At 39.1% G+C, this 25577-nt stretch overlaps 1 protein-coding gene across 7 annotated transcripts in view; it reads left to right on the top strand.

Moving 5' to 3' along the window:
* ADAMTSL1 (ADAMTS like 1) overlaps positions 1-25577 on the top strand; it is a 379149-nt gene that overhangs the window by 300969 nt on the left and 52603 nt on the right. For all 7 annotated transcript variants that reach the window (XM_015849101.3, XM_085529433.1, XM_015849102.3 and 4 more), the window contains 2 exons: positions 1016-1317; positions 5127-5256. In XM_015849101.3, the coding sequence (XP_015704587.2) occupies positions 1016-1317; positions 5127-5256 (432 nt within the window). The remainder of the gene's footprint in view (positions 1-1015; positions 1318-5126; positions 5257-25577) is intronic.

Below are 25577 nucleotides of genomic sequence, written 5' to 3'. Positions count from 1 at the left end.
AAGCAGGCCTACTCTCTAGAATAAATGTGTATATTTTGCCCTGGGCAAAATTGTCAAAATTTGTTGTGAACTATATAAATTAAAACCAAAATGAGAGAAATACTCTCAGTGGCAGCTGAGATTTTGATGAAAAACACATCCTTAAATTCTGATTTATTTGATAAAGTTACCTAATGAATATATTTAAGTGGTGCACCACCTGGGTTCCTTTCAGGCAGTTGATCCTGTTTGACCCTAATGGACATTCTGTTCATTCGAATAGCACTGATTTGAATGTAGAAAAAGTGACCATGCAGAAAAACATAGAAATTATTCCACTACTGAAAAAAACAGCATACACATACACACAAAACCACAGAAATTGATTTGTTGTGTTTACTATAAGATGGCTGTAAGTTGTTTTGATTCAATTTTGTAGATATTCAGAGGACAAAACCTGGGATAAGTAATGATTCCTTATCAGAGGGATAACAGCCAGGGAAAACTGGGTTAAAAACAGAAATAAAATGTGCTGGGGACAGGAAAATGATGTTATAGAAATGGGGTGCTTTTATCTTTTTATGGCTTTGAATTAAGGCTTAAAACAGCTTCCACAGCATGGGAGCAGTGCTTGAGATCACTTTCCACAGAGTACTGTAAGCAGCCTATGTAGTGTTTTTTAATAGCATAAGCACAGAGTCAACTAGGGAAAGGTGGTAGAGGGTAAATCCTAGAAAAAGAGTAGCTAGAAGGATCATGATGCACATCAGGAGTTTGCATTGAGAGCTCCTAGGATGAACATAGAGTATACATTTTCTTCTATGGATATTAAGTACTCCAAAATTTATTGAGAATCTTTCTACTGTTGCTACTGAGTTGCCAACTCAACTCATACATCATCGCTTTTACATGTATTTCATAGTAGCACTGTGATAAGATGAAATAACTTCATTGAATGGACTTCATCTTATGCTACTTTACCAAGGCTGGCTGTTTCTGGACATTATTCAACTTGTGCTCATTCTTCTCCTGACAGGTTTATTCCTGAGGCGTGGTCCTCCTGTAGTGTTACCTGTGGAGTGGGAAGCCAAGTGCGGCTTGTGAAATGTCAGGTGCTTCTGTCATTCTCTCAGTCTGTGGCTGATTTGCCCATTGATGAATGTGAAGGTCCCAAACCTGTGTCTCAGAGAGCCTGTTACAGTGGTCCCTGCAGTGGAGAAGCAGCTGAATATACCCCTGAAGAAACAGACCTGCTATATGGTAGACTGCAGGAATTTGATGAGCTCTACGACTGGGAATATGAGGGCTTCACTGAGTGTTCAGAGTCTTGTGGAGGAGGTAAGCACAATCTTTTGCTGCTGCATATGCTTTCCTTCTTCAAGTGTGTGTTTTGTTGTGAACACTGATGGACTTGCTTCTTTGCTACATCTATATGGAAAGGCTTGTATGAATGCTGTAAAACCCCCATGTGCACAACATATTTTTTACTCGGGACCTTCAGGCTCCATTTTCAGATCAACACTTACAACAGTTGGTGTACACATATCTCTGTTTTCCTGTATCATCTGGTCACACAGAATGCACTTACACAAAAAATAGCTGAATGTTATAGTGGTCTCATGATACAGGCAGGAATCAAATGTCATTTTTAGTTTTTATCTCTTGGCTTCTGCTTTGCAAGTATAAATTTGTGGAAACAAATGGTAATACCATAGCAGATGCGTTTGATTACCAATATTTTAAGGGCTCAGCTGGTTCCCTAACTCGTGTCATTAAGTGCCACTAGCTCTGATCCCCCTGCTAAAGAAAACATACGGTAAAAATACTAATGGTGTGATTGCCTGAAGCTAGCAGGCTTGGCACTTGGAGCTTCTCAAAGTTAATTAAGGTCACAGGTTCCACATATTATGAAATAATAATACGTAATTCCCTGATACTCTAATAATCAGTTTTCCTGTTTGGTTTTGAAAAATATGCTATCTCCAGGTTTGTTTTTTTATTTCTTAATTAAGCCTGGAATTCTACCACTGCTGTCTTTTTACATGAGTATTTAAAAAAAATAAAAAATAAAAAATAAAAAATTACTGTAGATAAACACAGAATACACATTATAAAACTGGAAGCCACTCAGCAATTCATGAATGCTTAACAAATAGATCTGTAATAACTCAGAAACCTAAAATAAATAAATAAATAAATAAAAACTATGATGAATAGAAAATAATGCAAAGGGTTTCTGAACTCACAGTAGTCAGAGTTGTCATACAATTACCCCCATTACTTTGATTCCTACATAGAAAATAATCTTTGCTAAGTGGTGATGAGCACTGACTATACAGTAGCATCTGTCATGCATTGAGTGTACTAATGAGCAGTAATGATTTGCTGCATTTGCCTTGTGAATACTGAAGCTTGAATAATTTCTAGGAATGTCCTCTTGAATTTAAGTCATTTACCTGAACACAGTGATTATGTGCACATTTTTACAATACATTTCACATAGACTGAACTAACAGACATTTTACTTTATAAACTTTGTCTTTCAATTGTCAGCAAAAATTGGTAGGTTTTTGTTTTTTTCTATTGATGTCAAATCCAGAATTTCCAGATTAGCAGATGCTAAGTCTGATACTTTTCTAGATATAGGTGCAAGACAGGTCAAACTAATTTCACTGGTTTGGGAGTCTCAAGAGAAGAAATTGGATAGATGTAGAAGTAACCTTTCACCTCCTAAAGGTAGCAACCAGAAGGAATTAGTTAGTCATTTAGTCTGCTCTTAGTGGCTGCATATCCCAGGGCTGTCATCAAATATCACATAACAATTATTCTATTCTGGTAGATATAAACACAGAAAAATCTTAGTTGATGGTATTTTGAAAGTGAACTTAAAACGCTTAGATTCATGCCCCACCCTAGTACCCTTTTGTATTGCAGTTTCCCATTCAGAATTGGTTTCTTATTTCAGGAAATGCAATTTTAAAGAGGACAGGTCTTGTTCTAATAATGTTGTGCAGTAAATAGTGCTTAGAATTCATTTACTTGAATAAGAAGCAAAATTCATGAAGTTCACATACTTATTTAATAAAGATAACAGAAGTTCTGACAGACAATAGACAGTCTTTGTAGTCTTTAAAGATTTAGTGATCCATTTGTTGATTTAAAGGTTGTAACCAGTCACTGCATTGATGAATCAAAAACAGAGGAACAGATATAAAAATGGTTTGGAGCTTTTTTTTTCTTTTTTTTTTTTTATGAACTGTTCAAGCCATGAACCTCTGTTAATACCTAATCTAGACACTACAGATTTACTAAATTTAGGAGGAGCCCTTTTCTTCAGTACCAAGGCTATCAAACAAGGTTATTGTTCATACAGGAATCTTTAAAACATAGAAAAAGTTACAAGAATCTCTGAAAGGTAACTATTCAGCAGAGCAGAATGCTATTATAAAAGACCAAAACTATTGGAAATACAGTCAGAGGTGGTATATGTGGCAGGAATAACTATGGGTAATGAACACATTGTGAGTTCTGGGCACAGTGTATATTAAAAGCTGAAAACAGTGTTATCAGAGCTTGTCTCTACGAGTTTGGTAATGCAAAATCGTCTGGTTTTGGATGGAGAAATGGAAGGGAGGCTGCATTCAAGACCATTGCTTTGGAATAGTCAGCTCTGAAACAGGCAGTGCAAATGTGCTAAGATAATTTGATAATTATTAGTCAGCAGCCCATTAGTAACACACTTCAGAGAGGAGAAATTGAAGCTGTGGAAATACAGTTTAAAAATTCTGGTCTGAATAAACAGAGAATCTCACACGTAAGAGGTGGTTAGTTAGCCTTAGACCTAGCAGACAGAATGAAGTCACTAGTATGTGTAGGAGTCAATAGTTTCTTTCCACACAGGCTAAAAAAAGTACTTTCCAAGGTTTCACTGTATCTGGACTAGCTATTCTTTGCCCTTTGTCTTCTTCAGTTTGACCTTGCAGTGAGGCTGCAAAAGTGATCAATGCAAAGCAAAGAGCAGTGACTTCAAAACAGTCTCATATCCTACTGAAGTGCAATAATTTGGTCCTGTTGAGTAATATGATATCTTTGTTTGCATGATGTGTGCTCTGGCATTAGAAATGGCAAAAGGTGTTGACAGCTCTATTACAATATTCTTGGAACTGTTGGACTTCCTCCCAATTATATTTTTTTTTTCACACTTTTGTCTTCAAAAGATCCTAAGATATTTTGGAAAACTTACTGTTGATTTTAAAAAGATGGTGCATTTATGAGTTCAACTAATCTTTACCTAAGGCAGGAAATCGGGATTAGTGTAAAAAGCATGTTTCCAACTTGCTTGAACTGCTGTGAATTAGGGAAATAACTGTCCTCACACCCCCTGGGGAAGACGTTGATCCAATAGACTTAATATAAGCAGCCTTTTCTATAGTGCGCAGTGTTGCAGTGCCTTATTTTCTAGCTTTCAAACCTTGTGATCTAAAACATCTTAATATGCCTATCTTACTCTCAGGAATAGTGAGAGAGAGTGACTGGTATGTGTAAGCGTACATCTTCAGAGTGATAGCCTAATCACCAAATCTTCCAATTTCTCTCCCATTCCCCACAGTGACCTCTCTTCTGTCCCAGCTCTCAAATATATCTAGCAGTCTGGCATCTCCAGTGTAGGAGCTAGCCTGCGGGGGCAGAGGATCACCCAAGACCTGAAATTGCTTTGTTTTATTATTGCACTTAATCTTACAGTTACTTAAAACATAGTATGCCAGTGTTAGGGCTATCTTCACACCTTTGCCTACCATGCTGCACTGCCAATGAACAGAGGAGTCACTGAAGAGCACTGGACATTTCTCTGACCAGGCAAGATAAGGGGTGAATGAACCTATGGAGTTTTCACTGCTATCAAGACACCCTGTGGGGCTGAGAGCAAGGGCAAGTAAATGTCCAGCATCCCATGCAGAGTTCTGATTAGGTCAACTCTACAGTGGCTGGGAAACAGGATACAAAAGGTGCAGAAAGCAATGTGTGACCGTGTCTGGAAAATTGCAAAAGTAACAACAGAGAGGAGAAAATGAACAGTGGGGCCGTCTCTCCCTTGGATGTCCTCTGTGTGCTGGGAGCTGGCTGTGACCATGCATTATTGTGTGCAGGTGTCCAGGAGGCTGTGGTGACCTGCCTGAACAAGCAAACCAGGGAGACTGCAGATGAGACACAGTGTGTAACGAGCCGCCGTCCTCCACAGCTGCTGAAAGCCTGTAGTCTGGACCCCTGCCCTCCAAGGTACACTTCCTGTATCTTACCACCAGATGTATATGTTTGGGGGATGTAGGAGAAGTGTGGTTATTGGTGGAGCTGGAAAACTAATCTGCTAAGTCTCCATGAAACTGAAGCACTCAAGGCCCATCTGACTAAAATGTTTGGCTCTGGTCATTAATGAAAAGCTGGAACATGCAAGCACAATGTGTAGATAAGAGCCTGAGATGCTCTTTAGGTTGTGGTAATGTAGACTGGTATGTCTGGGCTCAGTATATCAGTTTAACTCCCTCAGGATTCCTTGTGGTGGGCATGAAATGAGAAAAGGTAATGAGTGAGAAAAACTGTATTATGCAGTGGCCCTGACGGCTGTGCATGTTGTTAGCCTAGGTGAGGATATCCAGGCCAGGGGCCTTCAGTTCTATCTGGACCTTATGTAGTGGATTTTGAGAATTCCATGGAAATAGCAAAAAAATTACGCAAGTGTGAGGTAACTGTAGTCTGGTATGTTGTCCAGAACCATTTAAACCGTGCTGTTAAAAAAATAATAATAATTAAATAAGCCATGACCCCAAACCAAATGGCCTTTCAGTCTGGAGGCATACATTGCCTCACACATGCTCTTTCTCGAATTACAGACGCTTGCAGCCTCTTCAGGCCTTAGAATTATTAACTGGGAAATGCATAGCAGTGCTGAAAACAAAGGACAAATTTCAGACTGCCTGCATATTCACGTCCTGCTGCCAGATATTTTAAGGATTAGCTTAACTTCACTCAGAGTCAAAAAAAGTTTAGGGACACTTCTGCAACTTCCACTTTCACAGAAAGCTTGCACAACCTGTTCCTCCCAGATCTCACATTGCTTCCACAATCCTGACCCTAAAAATAGCAATTATTTGTCTGCAAAGATCCACATCTGTACCTTCTACAGCAGAAAATAGCTGTCATGAGGTTCCCCTGGTTTATTTAAGTAGAACAAGGGCTGTCAGATCTTGGAAATATACTGCATACATATTGTCTTCATTCCCAGCTGCACACAGGTGCATTTACTCTCTTGTGGTAGTGTGGCAGATTTGAAAGAGACTCATTTATAACTTTGGACTGTTTAAAACAGTTAGTGTTGTCCAGGTGGTATTTTTTCCTTAGACTACATATTGGTGGTTGTATGTATTCTTTGTATGAAAGAAAGTTATTCCAAGGTGTATCATTATGTGGATTAGTAGACTTTGCTACACAGAGACTGCTGATGTCAAAAATCAAATATGACCAGTATACAAGAATGATAAGAGACAAAAATAATTGTTTGATTGGGTGGCATTTTGAATATAATACAAGCATAGACAAATAGTCTGACATAATTCACAAAAATTATTACGAAAGTTACTTAGCAGGATACTGCAACCCTGAGTTGGTTAAATTGTCTGTGTTGCTGGTGCTAAAATATAAGCAGTAGGTATCTTTGTAGTTGGAAATCTGTAACTGACAGTTAGCAATGTCACTAGCATAAGAGTGCATGGTGGGAGATCAACCATCTGTCAGTTCTGACATGGAAAATAAATATGTACTGTTTAAAAAAGAAGAAAAGAGAAAAAATACATTCACATACGCTAGTACTTAGGTTATTTCTGTTAGAAAAGTCTGTGAATTTTGATGAGTGTTTGCAGAATTAGTCTGAGTGTTACTCCATACCATTGTGATAATAATGCTACTGGCACAGAGGAGGTTTAAAACTGCATTGGGTACGTGGTTTACCTCCAACTACAAGGTGACTGTGATGAGGATCATGACATGGAGCCATAGTTAAAGTAGGATGAGGAATGCAAGGGGCGTAGATTAAGAAGCTTTCATCTACCCCTAGGGTTGCAACTGAGAAAAAGAGAAATAGCTCTGTTTCTAGTATATACAAATCCTGTCCTACAGACCCCGAAGTCCGGAGGAAATTGCCTGTCTGCGGAGATTTAAGCAGCATAGGTAGAAGATCAGTATGTGACCTCCAAAATGGTTCTTTTGTTACAAGCAAGAAGACCTACTACTCAAAATTACAGACTGCAGGCAGTGTGACTAATAGAAGGAGAGGCAAAAAGGAGGGTTGATGTGTCTCCCATGTAGCTCCTGGCAGGCCGTGATGGGGTAACTTATTTCCTGCAACCTTCTGAGGTTCTATGTATACTAATAGTGCTGTATTAAATGCAAGTGCATATCAATTCTCATTAAGCTGGTAACATTTAGTATACAAATATTATTACTTTAGAACTATTAAAATAATCTTAGGGTTTCTAAAGAGACCAGATGTGAAGGAAAAGGGTTTTAGGATTTTCTCTTTGTTTTAATCATAAGAAGGTGCTTCGGGATCCTAATTCAGGAAATCCTGATCTAGGAATCAGACAGAAATATAGGCTAAAATCCTGTCCTTATGAATGTTGATGAAGGTGCTGCTATTGACCGACAAGTCCAGATCTTGACATGTAGCTATGAGCTTAGCTCCCTGTTACAGAAGTTCACAAAATGTGATCAGTGAACCACTTATACTTCGCAGAGCTTTTGCTGATGGCTTATAGAGAGAGCTGGCGGATCTTGTAGTGTTGGCTCTTCCCTCTGTTTTCCAGCTGCTGAAGTACATTAACAGAAGCTAAAAATAAAATAAAATAAAATAAAATAAAATAAAATAAAATAAAATAAAATAAAATAAAATAGAATAAAATAAACACTTTCCTAAAATGGCCGTGATATGTGACTGTTGGAGCATGCAGTTGATGCATGTAGAGGAGGCAGTCTGTTGAAAAGGCAACTGTTATGGTGAAGAATGCCATAGGAGAGAAGGCAGAATTGCCCATACTGTGAGGAAAAAGCTGAGAAATCTTCCTCAAGGGAACAAAAATTCCTTCCTGGTATATTTAGAGAAAGTGTCATTTCTGGACCAGAACAACAGGACATACTCAACCAGAACATTAAATTCTATGACTAGATTTCAATACAATTCAAGACTTCATTTAATTCAGAAGTGAGAACATTTAAATAATTTTTAAATTATTAAACTTCCAAGTTTAAAATTGCTTCTGCTGGAAATACTTTTGCTAATATGGGGTATTCTTCATATCCTCTCAAAGAGTTAGCTCCATAAGCCTTTTCTCATCAGCAATTCCCTGTGTCAGTTTAATGTACATGAAGCAGAAGAATTGAACAACAGAAACTAATCACACTTTCTGAAGGATAAGAAGGTTCCTACCTGAAGGCAGATAACACATGAATTATCAGCAAAGAGTAATGACTTATTTTTCATTGTTTTTCATCATTCTTTTTGGACACTTAGGATGAATTATGCTAAACAGGTCTTTGCTGTTGCTGTTCTTTTTTGCTCCACATTGATAACAAAGGTGTGTAGACTAAAAGAATTGAATACTCACTTAATGTTTCACTTCGATAACAGTACCCTTGTCTTTCCTAATTGTTCTAGTCTCTCCTCAAACAAAATATGATAAAAACTATAATATACTGACAATATTTTGGATTTATGAAAACTGAAACATGACAGTGGAGGTATAGCACCTGACAGAACTTTATAATTATAAATGGAAATTCCATTGAAATCCTGGCTTAGTATCCTAACACATTCCTGTTCTGATTTCATTGAAGAGAAACAGAAAGACTACACAGCAGAAGCCTGTGTTAGGATATTTACAGCTATATGCAGTCAGCAAAGTGTCATGCCTTTTATTTTCATAGAAGTTTTCCGGAGCCGGGATGAATTTCAAGCAACAATTGGAAGACTTAATTCATATACAAACCTGAAAGTAGCTGAATTTCCTGCGGTTTCAGATGTTACTGGGAGGTTTTTATGTGCTCCTTCATGAACAATGGCAGAAAGTGATGGGTCTCTTTTCTCCTGGAAAATACTGAAGCAGAATATCCCGTTCTATACTGAACAGAAAAATAGTGAAGCACCTTGAAGCTGGTTCCTAAGTTAATTACTGACTCTGAGAACAGTAAGCATAAAAAAATCCACCTTAATAAACTGGTATACGCTTGTTTGATATTTCTATAAATATAAATGTGTCTGTTTTGATGTGTTAGGAGATCCAGGAAGATTTCTCCCAGAAAGAGAGGAAATAATACATTTTAATTCAGACATTCAAAGAATCACAAGTGGTTTAGGTTGGAAGAGACCTTAAAAATCATCCAATTCCAACCCAATTGCCATGGGCAGGGTTACCCCTTACAACAGGCTTCCCAGGGTCCCCTCCAACCTGGCCCTGAATGCTTGCAGGGATGGGGTATCCAAAGCTTCCCTGGACAAACAGTTCCTCCACACCCTTTGAGTAAAGTCACTTAATTTGTGTCAGTGATGATATACCACTTCCAGAATTATATAGTAACACTTGAGCAGAGCACAGTCTTTCTAGGATTTAATGCAGAACAAATATTCAAGGTTTAGAAGTGTCTTCTTTCAGCTCTAAAATGAAAGAGTAGGTCCATCAGTTTTGCTGATTTATATATTTGCATTCTAAATGACTCTGAAAAGAACCAGAAAAACTCTGTTGCAATGTTAGTTTTACTGTTTTCAACAATAAATTTACTCGAGTCCAAACCTTGACTTTTCCTCAGCATCCACAACCCAAAATTCAGAGGTGTTCGTCATCTAATTGCATATAATTGCTCTTGTTTATAACAGCATCAGTATGAGCAGCTCTTGGTAAGCCAAAAAGATGAACCAAAGGGGGGAATGAGAATGCTATAATTGTGTTATTAATTATAAGAGCTCGATAACTTGGTCAATGCATGTTGAAAGGATTTAGTAAACATGTATGGAGGAGTGAAGAGAGAAGCTAAGCAATGAAAGCCAGATGGTTGAAAATGGAGGAAATTCCAGGCAATTTCTAAAGCTTTGTTCTTGCATATTTTCAAAACTGAACTTATATTCCTTTGGAACAAAGAACAGCTGAATGCTAAAGAACTGATAAATAGAAGAAAAAGCAGATGGTTCTAGGAGGAATAGCACAGTATTTCACCCCAACACTCTCCCTCTACTTCTTCAAGTCTTTGTATTTATCAAGGCAACTCAAAAACATCCAAGTGGCCTGATACTATCTAAAGGGTCAAAATATCTGAGTTTGGGCTTCAGCTCATTGCACAGTATTTTCTTTTTCTTTTCTTTTTTTCCCCTTGCATCTGCTTGTTTTGTTTTTGTCTAATAAATTCCCAGTTATTATTTGAATGTTTCTTTGAAGGATACAGCATTTCCCATATGTTTTGTTCTATTTCTCAGATGAAATCAAACTATAAAGGAGAAAAAAATTGACGTTTTTCACTTCATTTGGAGATGAGAGTCATGAGGTTGTTAGTAGGTCAGACATGGTGCAAGATATCCTCCCATCCAAAATATGAAATTAATTCAATATGTGTGGAGGGGTGAAGTTATCTCTAATTCATTAGAGGTGACCTCTATGTGTGGTAGGGTGTCAAATGCATATGAGTTTTGCATCATTCAGGTGAAATATTAGAGCATCTCTGTTTAGTTCATGAAAAAGATTAAAAGATTTACAAGTCATTAGGTTAACTGATATTGCAGTATAGCCTTACTGGCAGGAGGCATCAGTCCCTGTTTTGTTGGAGTCTGTTCTCAGAGGTGTAAGTCAGACTCACACTAGTGAGGCATTAGTAAGGCAGTGGTAGTGTTACTGTCTCTCCTCTTGCCACTGAGAGATTTTCAATCTTTCACAGACTCCTGGCTTTTTTTTTCTCCAGTGAGGTGTATTTAAGTCTATTTTGAACTGAAGTGTACTGAGAATGTATTTTATAGCCTCTTGTGAAAAGCAGTCAAGAGAGTCCCCTGGGTCCTGCAGTCTGCAACTTGAACCACTGACACAGTAGGTTGGAGGATCAGATGTAAGTAATGCAGTGCTAAACATGACAGATTCATCTTTATTTGAAGCCTCAAGGTCAAGAAACAGCTTAAACAGAAGTTAGTCAGAGAATCATAATTGTGTTGTTAAGGCCTGTTTGCTAAAGACAGTGAAGTACAAAGACATCCAAACATGCTGCTGTTCTGAGATAACATTCTGTAATGCTGCGCTTACATCACCTGCACAGCTACTCTGCACTACTGTGGTACTTCCTTAGACTTAAAATGTATTAATATAACCTAAAAACAATTGTTTTTTCCTACTTTATTTTTTTACTCTTCCCTTCATACACTCTGTAGTTCTTAAGAGATCATCCAAGATGTTCTTGATGGGCCCCCATTCTCTGCACTCTCTGGATGCATTGGCTGTGAGCAATAGCTGCATGTTCCTTGATATCTCTCACTCAACAGCAGTTGCAGTGAAGTCACCAAGTAAGCCCTGAGGGAGTTCCTCTTTTCAGCAGCTCCTCAGCACATTTAAATGTGAAGAATGAAGCAACTTACCAGTTGTTAGGATCAGCAGAATGGCTCTGGAGTCTTCCTCACAGTCATTTTTTTCTCAAATTCAGTTCATCCATTAGATAGCACTTCATTCATAGTCATTTTCCTCTATTTTAGCTTATAAAGTATTAGACTGCAACTGTAAACATTTTTTTAAGTAATATATCATGTTTATTTCTTGTGCTGAAGAGCTTTGAGACCAATTTATCAATTTCTGTTTTGATTTTCTTCTCTTCGCAAAAAAACAAAACAGATTTTTATTTGACTATGAGAATGAAATATAGTCCTTTTTAAGAACTAAGGGACAGTGACCCATGATGGTGTTATCTGGCCCTCTACAGTTTGTGAGACAGATAATTTTAGCAATGAGTTCTTGTACCAAGCTAAACCAAAGCACAGTATAACTGATCACACTATTTACAATCGTTGTCAAATGCACACATGCAAATACATACACACCCACGTTGTCACACTTATACCTATGCTGTGTGTTCAGGTAAAACTGGGTAAAATTAACCCTCAGCAAGTTTGCAGATGGCACTAAGCTGGGTGGTGCAATTGATAGAGCAGAAGGAAGAAATGCCATTGAGAGGGACCTTGACAAACTATAAAGGTGTGTCCATGTGAACTTAATGAGGCTCAACAAGGCCAAGTGCAGGGTGTTTCCCTTGGGTCAGGGTAATTTCAGATACATATACAGATTGAGAGAAGAACTCCTGGAGAGCAGGCCTGCTGAGAAAGATTTAGGGGTCCTGGTGGATGAAAAACTTAATTTGAGCCAGCAGCTTGCGCTTGCAGCCCAGACTGCCAGTTGCCCATCCCTGAAGGTGTTCAAGGCCAGGCTGGATGGGGCTCTGGGCAGCCTGATCTAATGCTGAACCAACTGTTTGGCAGCCCTACCTACAGCAGTGGGGTTGGAATTTGCTAATCCTGGAGGTCCCTTCCAAGTCAAGCCATTCTATGATTCAGTGAATCACAGATCACACTTCTTGCTCAGTGTCCTACGTAGCTTCATAGACAATTTTCCTCCACACAAAGCTCCCGATGACAGATTTGCCACATTGGTACGCAGTTGAGTTGAAATGCAGTTTGATGATGCCCTTCCACATGCTTTTTATATTCTGGTTTGTGATAGGATGACCTCTAAGCCATTGTAGGGACTGAGTTCTACAAAGGGCTGTTTCTGCTCATTTATTTTCCTAGAGTTAGTTTTATGGTTGTAGTGACCTTAATGCAGTCCACTTAATTCCACCTTTCTCTTTAGAACAAACTATAATTTAGTTATTTCCTGCCACTTGATATTTCTCAATATTTTTATTAAATGTGCTCTCATTCCTGCAATTCAGATATTTATTTCTAATTTGTAGTTTGTTCTGTACATATATATATTCTCAGTGTTGTTCAGAGTATTAATTCACTGTCTCAACTGCAGGATTTCACTCACAAGAGTAAGCTTTCTTAGGAGTAAAGATAAAAAGCAGGTCTTTAACTCTTGAACCAAATATAAAGATAAGTCAAATATTCTGAGTGATAATAGTCAGGATTAATTTCTTCACTGTAGCATTATCCTGTGAAATTATCTGGAGAGTTCTTTAGAAAATGGAGGAATGAAGAGGACCATTAAATCTTCCATTTATAGTATCTTACTGTATCAGTTTCTGAGGAATACTTTTTAACCAATCAATAATTAATGATGAGAAGATCAGTTGTGAAAAATAAGGATTAAATGGCCCTATCTCTTGAAAATGAATTCTGTGTGATATTTATACATCAGAAAATATTCAGACTTGAAATAAAGGAGAAATTTTGATTTAAAGTTCAATTTGGGGTGTTAAGCACTGAAAGTTTCAGTGATGATCCAGTTTGTGGTGAGTAGTTCTCTATTAGAAACACAACCATAGCAAGTAAGATGCATTAGAATGCACCTTCTGCAGGTTTTTCTGGTGATGATACAAAGCTGGGAGGAAAGTCTGAAACACCAGCAGGTTGTGTTGTCATTCAGCAAAGCCTGGTCAAGCTTGAGAGTTCAGCAGAGAGAAAATTAAGGAGGCTTGACAAGGGCAAGTGTAGAATCCTACACCTGGGGAAGAATAACTGCCTGTGTCAGAAAAAGTTAGGGACTGGCCTGCTAGAAAGGAGCTCTGCAAAGAAGGACCTGGGTGTTCTGATGGGCAACAGATTGGCCATGAGCCAGCAGTATGCCCTTGTGGCCAAGAAGGCCATTACATGAGGGAGATCATTCTCCCCATCTACTCTGCCATGGTGAGGTCACATCCAGAGTACCAGGTCCTGTTCTGTTCTCCTCCGTGCAAGGAAAACAGTAGTCTCCTAGAGAGTCCAGGGGAGGGCTGGAAAGATGAGAAACTCTAATGAGCATCTCCCTTATGAGGAAAGGCTGAGAGTCCCTGGACACTTTGGCCTGCAGAAGAGAAGCCTGAGAGGGAATCTTATCAACACTTAGAAAGATCTGAAGAGTGGATGTTATGACAGTGGGCTCAGGATCCTTTTGGTGGTGCCCAGCGGCAGGATAAGGGGCAACTGACACAAGCTGAAACATATGGAGTTCCATTTCAGCTTTTATTGTGAGGCTGACAGAGCACTTGAACAAGCTGTCCAGATAGGCTGTGTAATCTTCTCTGGAGATATTCAAAACCTCCCTGGATGCTTTCCTGCATGATGTACTGTAGGGAACCTGCTTGAGTATTAAGATCAAAAGATATTAATCATCTCAAGATGTCCCTTCCAACCCATATGGTTCTGTGATTCTGTGAAGTGTGGCTAAGCTGACTTATTCTGCATTGTCCCCAACTACTTTTCTATCTTTTCCATTCACAGCTTTGGGAAAGCTTTGAACCATTAACTGAGAGGTGAACAGCAATGAATATAGTTTCTACCCAGTCTATCCACAGATTTGTATAATTTTAAATATATTGGAAAGAGGTCTTATTTTTATTTACTGTAATTACACTCTTAGAGCTCCTAATCTAAACAAAGCTGTTCTGGTACATTAGATAATTTTAGTTCTCTTCCCACAAGGAAGCAAACTGTACAGACTAAAGCCAGTATTTCCCCCATGATCTGAGAAACAGTTTCGCAAAGATTAGGAGATAAGTGTTTTGAGTTGTCATTCCATAAGCTCTGGATTCTACACACATATCTATATTGTTATAACAATTTGAATGGGGATACAGTGTTTTACTACAAATTTGCTTTTATTTGTTATTTTATTTATTTTATTTTATTTTATTATTTATTTTTATTTTATTTTAACATTTCTGACAACATTTTTTACTGGCATAATTTTTAACTTTTCCTTTCATGTATTTTTTGAATCAGATTCAGATCTTGGTAGAAGCCCCTATGAATCTGAAGTGTTTTACGGTGGCTCCTTTGGTTATAAACATGGGTGTCAAATGAATTTAGAACTTCCTCACTATATGTGAGGAACTCGGTCTTCTACTGCAAAAGAGTGATTAAATTACTAAGTAGACTATCAGTGACAGTGTCAGGATATCAAAGTGGAAATTAAAGAAAAAAAAATGGGGTCTGGATGTGCCTTCAAGACAAAATGCTTGCACCCTCTATCAGTATACTGCAAAAAGAAAACAGAAGACAACTGAAATATAAGCAGGCACTGGGAGTTTCTTGAGTTTAGACATAATACCATAAACATATACATTCAGCTGTTTTCCTCTCTCCCTATTAAAAAAAAAAAAAAAAAAAAAGAAAGAAAGAAAAAAGGAAATTGAGAAAAATCTTGTATGAATGATTTTGAAAGACAGCCTATTTGTACCTTATGCACTGGTGGAATAGTTCATGAAGAGTTCATCCTAACAAAAATATTATCCCTGTAATACCGCCAGATGGGTCAGCAAGAAGCTCATGTTATCTGCTGTCTCTGTGGCAGGACTGTTTGCAAGACACGGACTTGCAAGAATTCCTTAAGCCTAATGACTGTTGTCTGAACACTGCTTCATTCATGAAGATGCTTTCTCTGTCCATTCAGGTCATCCTTGGATTCAAGGAGGGTACTTTTACTGAGTAGAACAAAATCACATGCTCATGAATATTGAACTTACAGGTCAGCAAGTCGGGTTTCTTGTATAGAACTTCTGTGCCACTTACTTTTCCAAGAGTCTGAAGAGTGCTTAATTTCAGACAGTTCACATTACAAATAATCAGTTCATTGCTTGTCTTTCCCACCTGCTGAGCTTTTTCTTTCTTTGTCTGCTGGTGTCTGCAAGAAATTGATTTCTTCTTCAAAAGATGTTGTTTTGTAACGTTTCCCATATGGCACAAACATAGGCCTAGAAAATTTTGGTGTACAATTCAGAGTCTGTCATGGAGAACAGAGCCACGGAACCTTGGACACAAAGCAACTCTGGCCTGGGCAGCAGAGTATTAACTTCTCCTGCTGCTTCTTCACAGTAGAAGCACGCGAGAGTGCTCTGCATACTGAGGGTATGACTTATTTATGAAAATGCCTATTATTTTGCATTGCTTTGGTGAAGGGCAAGGGATATTCTATCGCACTCCACTGTGGTTCCGAAAACATACGTTCCTTCCTGCACTACTTATTCATAGTCTGCCATTATGAGTGCAATTTATGTGTGCAATTTCTATCCCATTCCTCAGATCTTCCTGTGTTACTTCTTAACCAGACTTCCCCCTTTTTATTATATACTCTGCTCTACAACTGTTTCCTGTCTTCATTTTTGAAAGGGGTTACAGAGGACAGTTCTGATGTATTTCACATAAAACACTGAACAACCTTCTTGTAAGAAGTCACTGCTTTGAGCATGAGCCCAAATCTAAACATGAGCCAAAAACCAACTCATTTGTCTATCAAGCCTAATCTGGTCTATGTAGCCATATCAAAGATGGCCATTGCTGTCATTTATCTCAGTGTTTCAATTACCACACAAAGTAAAATTCTCTTGTGAGATACTTTTCTGTAGTCAGTATGTCTGCTAATCTCTCAAAATAGTTCTCTGCCAAACGAATTCACTTACTTGAAGTTATCTTTCATGCTCCTCTGTGGTTCACACATTCTGTGTCTGCAGTAGTCCCTCTAAAGTCCCACGGGACAACTTCCTACTGTTCAGCCTCCCACAGTACAGCCTCCCACTGCTCAGAGTGTTGGCGTAGAACCACAAACCTTCTTTTCTGACCTGATCTACTGGCAGACAGTCTCTCCTTCAGCTCAAGAGGTAGCAAGAGTTGTTTACTGTTAAGGGTCATGTATATATATATAACTAGAAGTATGTTAGAAAATTACTAAAGCAACTAAAATTGCCATTTGCAGTATTGTTGCATACTCCATTTACACACTGTTCTTCATTGACCTCTGAGTTCTTCCTTTCTTTCCCTCCATTTGGCTCTGTTCTACAAATATTGGCTCCCAGCCAATTTCAGCTATAATGAGCTGCAATATTCATTGATACAGATAAGTCTGCAGAGTGAATGCAGGCCACTTTTGTCATCTCCCAGAGCACTTTCATTGGGCCTTTGATTTGCTTATGTGTGTTGGCTGCATGGGCTTCTCTTCTAATGGATTACTTTCACTTGCAAGTGAAAAGTGCCTCTCTCTTGAAGAAAAGTATCTTTCTCTTCCCTGTGCACAGTGATCCCCTGAATCTTTCTCTGTCTGTTGCACAGAACATTTCTAATCCCTCATTGCATTAGAAATACTGAAAATAAAACTGTAAGATTCTGTCAGGCTAGTCCTGGACAACAACTGTCAGTTATTTACAGAAGGCGTTGTTAAGTGCTGGAAAAGGCTCCCCAGGGAGGTGGTTGAGTCACCATCCCTGGATGTGTTTAAAAACCATTTGGATGTGGTGCTCAGGGACGTGATTTAGTGGGTGGTTGTTAGTTAGGCTAGTATGGCTAGGTTGCAGTTGGACTTGATGATCTTAAAGGTCTTTTCCAGCTTGAGCAATTCTATAATTCTGTGGCTCTATTTTTCTGTTGCTGCTTCTAATTAAAAAATACTGTGCCTTTTTCTTTTTATTTCCTTTAGTTATTTATTAATCGAATCAAATATTTTCTTTTTCAAATAGTTAAATCTCACTTTTCCTCTGAGATATGTGCATAATTTGCATGCATTTGTGATGTTCCCTCTAATTATAGACTGAGTCATGGAAGTGAGAAAATTACTTCTTAGAAGCACAGATACATGTTTTAATGTCCAGTTGGAGGTTTTTGATCTCACACTTCACTTCAAAGGAGGAGTCTGATTTTACAGTAAGTGATTTAACAGCTGAATGAAAAATAATGTATAGTTAAATTCTTACCTTTTAGACCCCTTTCTTTGAAACCAGAATGACTATAAAGCCAGGAACTGACCTTGAAGTCCTCATCACAGTCCTATAGCCTCATAGGAAACAATGCTTCCCATCCAAGATTAACACTAACTCTCTCTGATGCCTAAAGTTTAAGTTCATTTTTAGATGGTATTTAAGATCTGACACTGAGGATACTTACTCAACCCACAAAAAAAAAAAATCTACTAAGGGAGTCTCAAGAAAGCTTTTCACACTTCCGTATGGAAGCTGTACCAAAATCAGAGAAGAATTAGACTAGAAGAATTAGCTCCAATTAGACTTCTTGCTGTGCTGGGTCCAATGTAGGATGCACAAGTTGAGATGTGACAAGAAGAAGCCATTATTGATGTGGTTTGTGATTGAATTAGTCTGTTGCATGTGCATACACAGCTGCCACCCTGTCCATGTACTCTGAGGAACACCAGTTTTCAGGCAGGTACTGGAAGTTCAGTAAGCACAAACCTCTTTCCACGGAGGTGAATAATTAGTTGGAAAGGGAAAGGGAAGGGGAAAGGGGAAGAAGAAAGGGGAAGGAAAAGGGGAAGGGGAAAGGGAAAAGGAAGAAGAAGAGGAAGAGGAAGGGGAAGGGGAAGGGGAAGGGGAAGGGGAAGGGGAAGGGGAAGGGGAAGGGGAAGGGGAAGGGGAAGGGGAAGGGGAGGGGGAAGGGGAAGGGGAAGGGGAAGGGGAAGGGGAAGGGGAAGGGGAAGGGGAAGGGGAAGGGGAAGGGGAAGGGGAAGGGGAAGGGGAAGGGGAAGGGGAAGGCAAGGGCACACTTCTGTATCACTTTCATATCACATACCCATCATATAACCACTTTCATATCATATAACCATGTAAAAATGAAAATAATTCCATTTTGTGAAATCGTTGTATGGAAGGATATTTACTTCTCCTGTGCAGCATTCAATTTTCTTGGCATTTCTTAAAGGGATTTCTTAAAGTATTGTTAAGACTTTGCAAATCTGAAGCCGAGACACAGAATCACAGATTGTAGCGGTTTGAAAGGACCTCAGGAGGGCATCTGGTCCAGCCCCCTGCTCAAGCAGGTTCCCTACAGTATGTCATGCAGGAAACCATCCAGGGAGGTTTTGAATACCTCCTGAGAAGATTACACAGCCTATCTGGACAGCTTGTTCAAGTGCTCTGTCAACCTCACAATAAAAGCTGAAATGGAACTTCATATGTTTCAGCTTGTGTCAGTTGCCCCTTATCCTCCTGCCATTGGACACCACCAAAAGGATCCTGAGTCCACTGTCATAACATCCACTCTTCAGATCTTTCTAAGTGTTGATAAGATTCCCTCTCAGGCTCCTCTTCTGCAGGCCAAAGTGTCCAGGGACTCTCAGCCTTTCCTCATAAGGGAGATGCTCATTAGAGTTTCTCATCTTTCCAGCCCTCCCCTGGATTCTCTAGGAGACTACTGTTTTCCTTGCACTGAGGAGAACAGAACAGGACCTGGTACTCTGGATGTGACCTCACCATGGCAGAGTAGATGGGGAGAATGATCTCCCTCGTCTTGCTTGCCACGCTTTTTTTAGTGCGCCCCAGGATAACACTGGCCTTCTTGGCCACAAGGCCACTGCTGGCTCATGGCCAACCTGTTGCTCATCAGAACACACAGGTCCTTCTTTGCAGACCTCCTTTCTAGCAGGTCTACCCCTAACCTGTACTGACGGGCAGTTATTTCTCCTCAGGTGTTGGACTGTACACTTGCCCTTGTCAAACCTCATTAATTTTCTCCCTGCCCAACTCTCAAGCCTGTCCAGGCCTTGTTGAGTGACAATGCAGCCTGCTGGTGTTTCAGACTTTCCTCCCAGCTTTGTATTATCAGCAAACCCGCTGGAGATATATTTAATCTAGTTAATTGATAAATGATGTGAATGAGACAAGTCCCAATACCAATTCCTGGAAATACCACTTGCTGCAGGCCTCCTCTGCACTGTTGATCACAACACTCTGAGCTTTGCCAGTCACCCAGTTCTCAGTCCACCTTACTGTCCACTCATCTATCCCACATATCTCAAGGTAACCTGTAAGAGTGATTTGGGAAGCAGTTTCAAAAGCCTTGCTGAAGTGAAGGTACAGAATGTCATCTGCTCTTTCCTCATCTACCCAACAACATCCTAGAGGTCAATTCCAGATTGGTCAAGCATGATTCCCTCTTTGTGAATTCATTTTCACCACTGATATCCTTCTTCTCTGCCTGGAAGAATAATATAATCCAGCCCAGCATTTGAGTGTTCTTGTTGTGCTCTAAGAGGCTATTCACAGTCTCACAGGCTAGTCTATATTCAGGAGTTCTCATTTCAGTCACCTCTGGAGTCCAGTGAAGAATAGGAACTGGGTACTGCTATCTTGACTCCTCAGCTCTTCATCTAAACTTCTTGGCCACAGTATGACTTTGGTATTTTTTGTTCTGTCACAAGAAAAAAGAACAAAAGGTTTATTTCTAATAATAAGTAATTGTATAGAACCATTTAGAAGTTCATGCTCATGTTCAGTGTTAGAGGCTTTTTTATTTTCCTTTTAAACAGGTTGACACTGGGTTCAAGTCTCCGGATTGTTGAATATGTGAGCCGTCACAAAACTTGAAACTCATTAAAGTGTAACAAGATAAAGTTCACTTTATTATTTTCAGGCAAGATTTCTGTTAAATATGTCAAGAGGACTTCCTTTATTAGAAAACAGCATGATTAAGCTGTTTTATTTTAAAGCATCTGTAACATTTTTAGACTTGTACTGATAATACACAATAATTGGGTTGTGATATAAATCAAGATTTTCAGATTACTGGCCTTTTTCTGGTTGTTGGTTTGTTGTTTTTTTTCTTTCAAATTGGAGCTACATATTTTTTCTCTTCCTTTTATCTGAGGGATCTGCAAATATTCACATTGTAAAAGACACTGAGGTTAATTGTATAAAGTATGTTTACCCGAAATTAAACCCATACATACCCACTCTCTAGTCAAGCCTGATTCATTCAGTGAAAAAAATAGTTACTTTTTGATGTCTACAAATAAGAATTTTAATTGGTAAAAACAATTAATGATACATTGCAGGTTATTTATCTAATTCAATATATGAATTCACTGTTAGATTTCCTGACAGGTTGTTTTCCCAAAAGATCACCATTATTAGTTTACTGTTGTTAGTTTGTAGTTCCTGGAAGTGCAGAAAATGTAGTGCTCAGGTTACTTTGGCTTTTCTTTAGCTTCTCTTGAGTCTTAGACTAACACATAATATTGTGTGTAAAAAATACCTTAAGGGAAACCATTGACTTGAACTAATTAGTTAAACTCTCTTCACGTTTATTATAATTTCCATATACTTCACCAACTCTTTAAAAAAAAAAAACAAAAAAACTACTCATGGATCACAGTAGTCTGCTGGAAGTAGGAGACTGTTCATCTGGAAAGTAAAAAATTTCTATAATTAGTGTTTTGTTTTTGTGATGATACCTGAAATAAGCTGTGTTTTAAGATCATCTTCTGCTTACTATACATTTCCAGAGGAAATGGGTTTTTTATTGATGGTTATTTAAAATGGATACTAGTATGTCCTTCCTAGGAAGCCCATCACTGATGTACACACCTGTTTCAAGACATCTGGCCCAATGTATTGTTTTGGACAGACCCAATAGAGGTGCACGCCAGTGCACAGAAGACTGTAGTAGACATTAAGATCAAAGGCAACCTGAGCTGCAATGACCATGCCCTGGTTGAGTTAGTGATGTCAAGGAACATGGGCCAGACAAAGAGTGGAGTAAAAGCTCTGAACCTCAGGAGAGCAAACTCCAGGCTATTTAAGGAACTGATGAATGAGATCTCCCGGGAAGCTGTCCTTAGTGTCAGAGGAGTGGAGAAAAGCTGGCTTCTTAGGATGCCTTTCTGAGAATGCAAGAGCTCTCTATCCCTCGGAATAAGAAAGCAGAGAGAGGAGGAGGCAGGAGACCGGCATGACTTGGTAAGGACCGTTGGTCAGGCAGTGGTAATAAGGACTTAACATCTTTATCATTGATGTCAATGATAGGATTTAGTGTACCCTCAGCAAGTTTGCTGATGACACCAACCTGTGTGGTGCAGTTGATATGTCAGAAGGAAGGGATGCCATCCAAAGAGATCTAGATAAGCTCAAAAGGTGGTCCCATGTGAACTTAATGAGATTCAACAAAGTGAAGTGCAAGGTTTTGCCCTTGGGTCAGAGTATTCTCGGATGTGTATATAGTCTGGGAGAGGGAGTTGAGTGTAGCCCAGCCGAGAAGTATTTAGGGGTCCTGGTAGATGAAAAACTTAATGTCAGTGTGCATTTGCAGTCCAAAAGGCCAACAGTATCCTGGGTTCCATCAGAAGACGGGTGGCCATCAGGGTGAGGGAAATGAGTATCCTGCTGTACTCTGCCCTTGTGAGGCCATATCTGGAGTACTGCTCCACATTTGGGGCCTCCAACACAGGAAAGATGCTGAGCTTTTGGAGAGGGTCCAGAGGAAGTCCATAAAGATCAGAGGGCTGGAGCATATCTCCTGTGAAGTCAGGCTGAATTAGCTGAGCTTGTTCAGTCTGGAGAAGTCTAAGGGACACATCATGATGGCTTTCCAGTGTTGAAAAGGAGATTATTAAACAGGAGAAAAATCAACTTTTTGCACGGATGTATAGTGATGGGACAAGACAGAATGGCTTTAAAATAAAGAGAGGGGAGATTTAGATTAGATACCAAGGGGAAGATTTTCACTGAAAACATGGTGAGGCACTGGCATAAGCTGCCCAGAGAGACTGTAGATGCCCCATCTCTGGAGGTGTTTAAGGCCAGGCTGAATGGGGCCCTGAGTAGCCTGATCTAGTACTTGATCTAGCAGTTGGCAACCCTGCCTGTACCAGGAGCTTGGAACATGCTGATCCTTGGGGCCCCTTCCAACCTAAGCCATTCTATGATTCTATGAATTTTGGCTGGGCTGTAAAATAGCAAGAATGAAGATTTTTCCTGAAGTCCATGCCTTAACAACAACCACAGTCAGCTCACAGAGGTTCCAATTCCACTTGCATGAGCTTTTCTTGGCTTGGTCTTGGAACTACTTTATTCACCTTTTGAAATATAAGATTATATTTGATTTGAATTTTAATTCTGGCATTGTGAACTGCATGCAGGATATCATGTTGTTATTCTTTTTTGTATGCCATACCCACTTTTACACACAAAAAACCTCAAACCCACCAAAAACAAACAAAAAACAAATAACAGCAATGACAACAATGACTAGAACAGAAGAGCATGCAGACAACAAACATGTGGAATGAAAGATATATTATTTGAGCTCCCATTTCATTCCACTCTGTATCTCATAACACTCTACAAATAAAACTTACTACATAAAGACTGTATTTAAAAAAGGGTTGTTATCTCCTACCATAGATCTAAAACTACTTGTTCTAATATTGCCTTACCCAGTTTACAAAGTAGTGCAAATGCCTTTAGCTATTACAAAATAATCCTACAGCCCCATGACTCTATTCTGCAAGGTCATCACTTATCTTCTCTGTATTTTTGTAGGACTGTGTAGTTCTGCCAACCACGTACAGCACCAGTAGATTTGGTTATTTGAATATCTCTGTGTGACTTTGAACATCTCTGCTTTCCATTCTTTGCTTTGTATCTATGAAACCCCATAGAAGTCAAGGGTAAGATGGAATTTGACCTCATGTTTCCTGAGCACATCTAAGGACTCTCCTGTTAAGAGCAGCTGCAAGGAGTTGTGAATAAAATGATACAAATGATAGGGCAACAGGAGTTACCTGCAACAGAAAACTCAAACATGGGAAAATAAATAAATAAATAAATAAATAAATAAATAAATAAAATATTTTCTCTTTATTGAAGCAGAGCATTTCTTTCTAAAAGAGGAAACAAACACTTTCTTCTGCAGAAACTAGGATCCCCAAAGAGTGCATGCAGACTACTAGCCACTGGGATGTGAACTGCCAACAGAAACATTGTGCTCTTATACCAATAGCAAACAATGTGTTGCTGGAGGCAACATCTATTACCATCACTTGAATACATGAAACTTTGGCAACTACCCATGTATGAAAATAGATTCTGAAATAAGAAAATGCCTTCTTTTCAGCACCTACTCAAGTATCTTAGTTTAGATTGTGCTGAAACTAAAGGGTAGCTGATATCCACATTAATTCTGACTGACAATTTTATGGGAAAATCTGGGAAGACCTCTCCCCCAAGATCATTCATATGGAGAACATATTCCAGAATTAGCCTAACTGGTTGCCAGATGTCACTCCTATTCCACTGCTAAATAGCTCCCAATATCAGACTTAAGTGGCCTTCAGCATCTTGCAGCCTGGAAAGTGGCCATGGAAACTTCTAGCTTGGTATGCAGGGTTTGTTCATTGTTAAAAAGGGTTAAACACTTCTTTGTACTAAAAGCACAATAGTGCTGTCGCACTTAAGGAAGAAAGGGTAAATTTCTCTACCAAGGCTGTTGTCTGAGACCAAACTAGAGTGTCATTATTGCATAATGCTAATGCTCAGAGCACATCCTGTCATACTATAAAAGCAGACAGTGTAATCAGCTAATGGAGCACAGAAGGGGAACAATGTGGCTTTTTAGTCCATTTGCATTACCATCTAGTAAGGAAGAAGTATTTCTTATCTACAAAGTTCTCCATTTGTTTAACTCTATAAAATAAAAAGAGATGTTAGAATAGTTATGTGACAGCAGGTGATTGGGTGCTTTTCCCTGAAGTATTTACTAACATGATGTATCTGAAACACGCTGAGCCAGTCACAACGACTTCTGGCTGTAGACTGTCAAGAGTTTTTCCCCTTAGCTCCTTCAGAGATTCTGCTTCATGTTACTGACATGTTTCATAACTTTTGTTCATTGTCTGTCCCTATCCTGCTTGGAGCCTGAGGGTGTCTTTCATCATAATCACTCTTCTTAGTTTCTGCCTGGTTTTACTTTCTTCAAGGGCATATTCACTGAGCCTTCCTTGTCCTGAATGTTCAATTTACTCCCCCAGCAGTTTCAGTGACATCATGCAGGAAGGGAAGCTATTCTTCAGGATTAGAGAAAGTGTCAGTATCTGTCTTTTGTACTTTCATTTTGGATGTGGGAGTATGCCTGTGTCAGTCTAGTGTTTTGTCTAAAGTTGATGGGAAGACTATTCTCTTTTTTGTTCACTCTGAATATAGGATTTCTTTGTGTAGGTGTTCTGTATGCCTCTGAATTGCCTTCTAGTAGAGTACAAAAGAGAAACCTGACACTTTAAGCAATTTTCTATGTATCAATGATAGAATTAGTGGGTATTTTCAGTACAGCTCAGAAACTAGAAATCCAGCTTTAATGTGATGAACATTGAAATTCAGCCACCAACAACTCTGTTGATGCAGGATTTATGCAGCTAGGACAGAAAGGTTGACTCAGTAACAGCATTTTTGTCAGAAATTTAAGGTCTTGCTGCTATTCTGATCTCTTGAGGCCTTAGCACTCCTTACCTCCACAACAAGGGAAAGTCTGTCAGGAACCTCACATCTAGATTTTCTGGAAGAAATTCCTGCTGAGGAATTCGCCAGACCTCTGATAAATGTTGCTACTAGCTTTTTTGGCTTTT

The sequence above is a fragment of the Coturnix japonica genome, chromosome Z (assembly GCF_054131305.1).
Source record: "Coturnix japonica strain WE chromosome Z, WE-NBRP24, whole genome shotgun sequence".
In the NCBI taxonomy this organism is placed as follows: domain Eukaryota; kingdom Metazoa; phylum Chordata; class Aves; order Galliformes; family Phasianidae; genus Coturnix; species Coturnix japonica.
This window is presented reverse-complemented; position numbering and strand designations above follow the sequence as displayed.